General features: G+C 64.7%; 1 protein-coding gene across 1 annotated transcript; it reads right to left on the bottom strand.

The window, feature by feature from the left end:
- Nucleotides 1–37: 37 nt before the first annotated feature.
- On the bottom strand, nucleotides 38–488 carry EMIHUDRAFT_236141 (hypothetical protein; the record flags this gene model as incomplete). Its single annotated transcript, XM_005779422.1, has 1 exon — nucleotides 38–488. A coding segment is annotated over one exon (451 nt), but the record flags the coding sequence as incomplete, so codon positions are not given.
- Between the last annotated feature and the right edge of the window lie 2829 nt (nucleotides 489–3317).

Here is a 3317-nt window from a genome sequence, read left to right as displayed (position 1 = left end):
GCGAGGAGCGCGAGCAGAGGCGCTGGGAGGGCGGCACGGCCCATCCCGCCGACGACGCGGCCAGCGGCGGGCAGTGCGAGGCGCAGAACATCGGAGTGGCCTTCGCATGCGAAGCCGACAAAGTAGCACAGGTAACCGAGCGAGGCGGTGCACGTGCTCGCAATGATTGCCACGCGCCGGCCGTGAAGATCGGAGAGCCGGCCGAAGAGCGTGGATCCGGCGAGTGCTGCAGCATTCGCCGCGCTCATAATCATGGCGTAAGAGGTGGCGCCGATGACTTTGCTCTGTACGAGCTGCGGGTAGACGGGATTGACAAGTCCGACGGTAAATGTGTCAACGAAAGTCAAGCATGTCGTGAGAAGCAGCATGGTGGGCGTGTAGAATGGCTTGCGACGATTTTTGCAGCTGGGTTCCAACTTTTTGCGGGGCACGGTATGGTAGCCGGCCCAAAGGGTGTGACCGTCATCGCCCGTCTTGCGTCCACCCATACCGCGTTGGTGTCCCAGTCGTTGGTCGGACTGTGTTTCGCCTTTTCCTATATCAATCAATCAACTAACTGACGTATCTGGTCCTGGCAGTGGCATGCACCGCGCTGCGGCGCGTGCCACTGTCTTTGTTTGAAGTAAAAAGTCGAATCAGAGCGGTGTCAGCGCTGTCCCGCGATTTTGTCCCCCGGACCGCCCGTCCGGCACCGCTCCGGGACGCACGCCGGCGAAACACCATCAAGCTGCTGTACGGCCCCGGCATCGCCTCCCCTGGCTTAGCTAGATTGCGAGAGAGATTGTGCACATGGTCTGTCTCTACAATATATACACTGATGCTTTACCTCCCAGAGATCGTCCCGGTCCGCCACGGCCATCCTCGGCCTCCGGAGGGCCCCCAGCCGCGGCGCGGTGCGGCGGCGTCACAAATCCGAGAAGGCAGAGCACCGGGACGCGGTCGCGGGTCGGGCGATCTGAGGTCCAATTGGGCGTATGGATTGCCCATCCAGGGCTATCACCTGGACCCTGGCATCAACACACAACAGGCGCCTGCGGCGCTGTGCTCAGGAGCTGCTGTTCACTCGCGCGAAATGCCAGCAGGTTGAAGTTGTTGCGCTTGACAAAGATCGCGTCGTGGTAGAAACCGCGATGCGCCTTGACGTAGCCGTGGCCGTTCTTGTGGGAGAAGGGTTGGCCGGGCTGCCCGCGCGCCTTGCAGCCCATGTTCAGGCGGCGGGCCTTCTCCTCGGTGCTGCCGAAGGCGTAGGAGTGGCCAACGGAGGCGGGCGTGCCGCCGCTTGAGGCGCTGCCAACGCCCGTCGAGGAGGTCTTGAGAAGGGAGGGGCGTCCAGAGCTTGACTTCATTCACTTCATCACACCGCCCTGTTCACGCGCGCGCGAGACGTGCAGACAGGGTTGCCAGGTGGGAGCGAATGGCGCGGTTCACGCCTCGCACAACAGAGAGAGAGATGTGCTCTGCATGGTGGGACACAAAAGGGAGCGAGCGAGTATCTAGATTACTTGAGTGTCGTCTGTGGGCCTAGCGCAGCGCGAACTCGCTCTGAGCCTAGCGCAGCGTCTCGGACGCCACCATTTTGGCCCATCCGCGCCCCCACACCGTTAGGATTAGGAGGCGGTTCTTTCTCAAAAAAGAATTTAAACAAAAGAACTCTCTCTCACAGCACACAGGCTCGACACAGGTGCGAACTGGCGCGTGCTAGAAAGAATTCCGGTGTGCGTGCCTCCGTGCTCGGCGGAATCGCCTTCTTGGCACACCTCGGCCAACAACCCCCTCGTGGCCGAGGTTGACGCCGAGGTGCGCCCCTCGCGCTCGCCGCCGGCATTCGGCGCTTCGTCACCCGCACCCGGCCCTCGCAGGTGTCCGTCAAGTCAACCAGAGGCCCGCCGCCAGCCATCCCAAGCTAGTCCCAAACAGACGCAGCACCGTCGACACAGCCCCGCCCAAAAAACACGCCCAAATCACACGGTCCGTCGGCGGCGGCACCTTTGGCAAGCGTACTTGGGCGGTCTCCACCGTCGGCTACATCGCCGGCCTTGCGCACGCCTGCTTCGCATGAGCATATACGCGGCGAGTCGACGTCTTTGCGCCACCCGCAATTTTCGATCACCATCCTCATCACCATCCTCATCACCATCCTCATCACCATCCTCGTCACCATCCTCGTCACCGTCCTCGTCAACATCCTCATCAACACCGTCGCCATCTGCTTCTTCACCGTCGTCAACATCCTCCCCTTGATCGTCATGACGCAGGCCTCTGCCCGCTCTTACATCCCATCCCTTGTGCCTTGAGTGCTCGGGCAACCCCGCGCTGCTCATGAGGCTCGTAGGGGTGGAGATCCCGGGGCGAGCCGACAGTGACCTGGCCTCGAGCAGGCGCGCAGCTCGCGCACGCTCTCTGTGAACACCGTGGCCTGCCCAGACTTCCCGGAAACTTCCCTGCAGGTGCCGCTTCGCCCCGGACGTCAGCGCTTCGTCTCGGAGCCGCTCGATTGTACGAGAGTCGGGCTCCGGCCCTCGGTGCCACGGCGTGCGACAGGCGCGACTCGCCGCGACAGGCGCGAGGCGGGTGGCGGTGCGGCGGCTGCTGCTGATGCTCCTGCCGCGCAGAGCTGTCGTGCCGGCGAGAGGTGGCACACAGCTCGAAGGCGTCGGCGACCGCCGCGCTGGCTCTCTGTCCTCAGCAGACGCCGCTTCGCGTCTCGGCGGCGGCAGCTGCTTCGCCGCGAGAGTAGCGAGGCGACGTACGCGCCTCCGCTCTGCGGCAGCAGCAAGGAGCGAACGCGCTGGCATAGCGCTGGGCAGCCGCTTCGCCCCGGACGAGATCCTGCTCGGTGCGCGGCTCGATCCTGGCCTTCAACCACGCTGCCCGCCCTCACTTCTCGCACTTGCCAAGCCAGCCCTCGCGATGAAACCGCGCCTATTTCTCCCCCCCCTTCTGACTTCGCCTGCAGGTCGCATCGGGGCCGCAGCCGCCTTGGCTCTTCGGCAGCCCCGAGTCCCTCCGTCCTTCCCCCGTCGATTCCGCCCGTCTTCGTGACGCCAACTTCCTCGCTGCGGGATGTCGGCCAATGCGGTGCTGTTCTGCCCACGCCCGTCCCCCCTTCCCCGCGATGCCCGCGCCCCTTCCACCACTCTCCATCGCCCCCCCCCCCCCCCCGGTCCGCTCTAATTTGCGGCCCTCTCCCTTCCCTCCCCCCCTCCCTCTCCCCTCTCCCCCCTTCTCCCCTCCCCCTCCCCCTCCCCCCCCCCCCCCTTTCCTCTTCCTCTCCCTCCCTTCCCCTCCCTCTCCTTCCTCTCCCCCCCCCCCTCCCC

The sequence above is a fragment of the Emiliania huxleyi genome, assembly GCF_000372725.1.
Source record: "Emiliania huxleyi CCMP1516 unplaced genomic scaffold EMIHUscaffold_230, whole genome shotgun sequence".
NCBI lineage: Eukaryota > Haptophyta > Isochrysidales > Noelaerhabdaceae > Emiliania > Emiliania huxleyi.
This window is presented reverse-complemented; position numbering and strand designations above follow the sequence as displayed.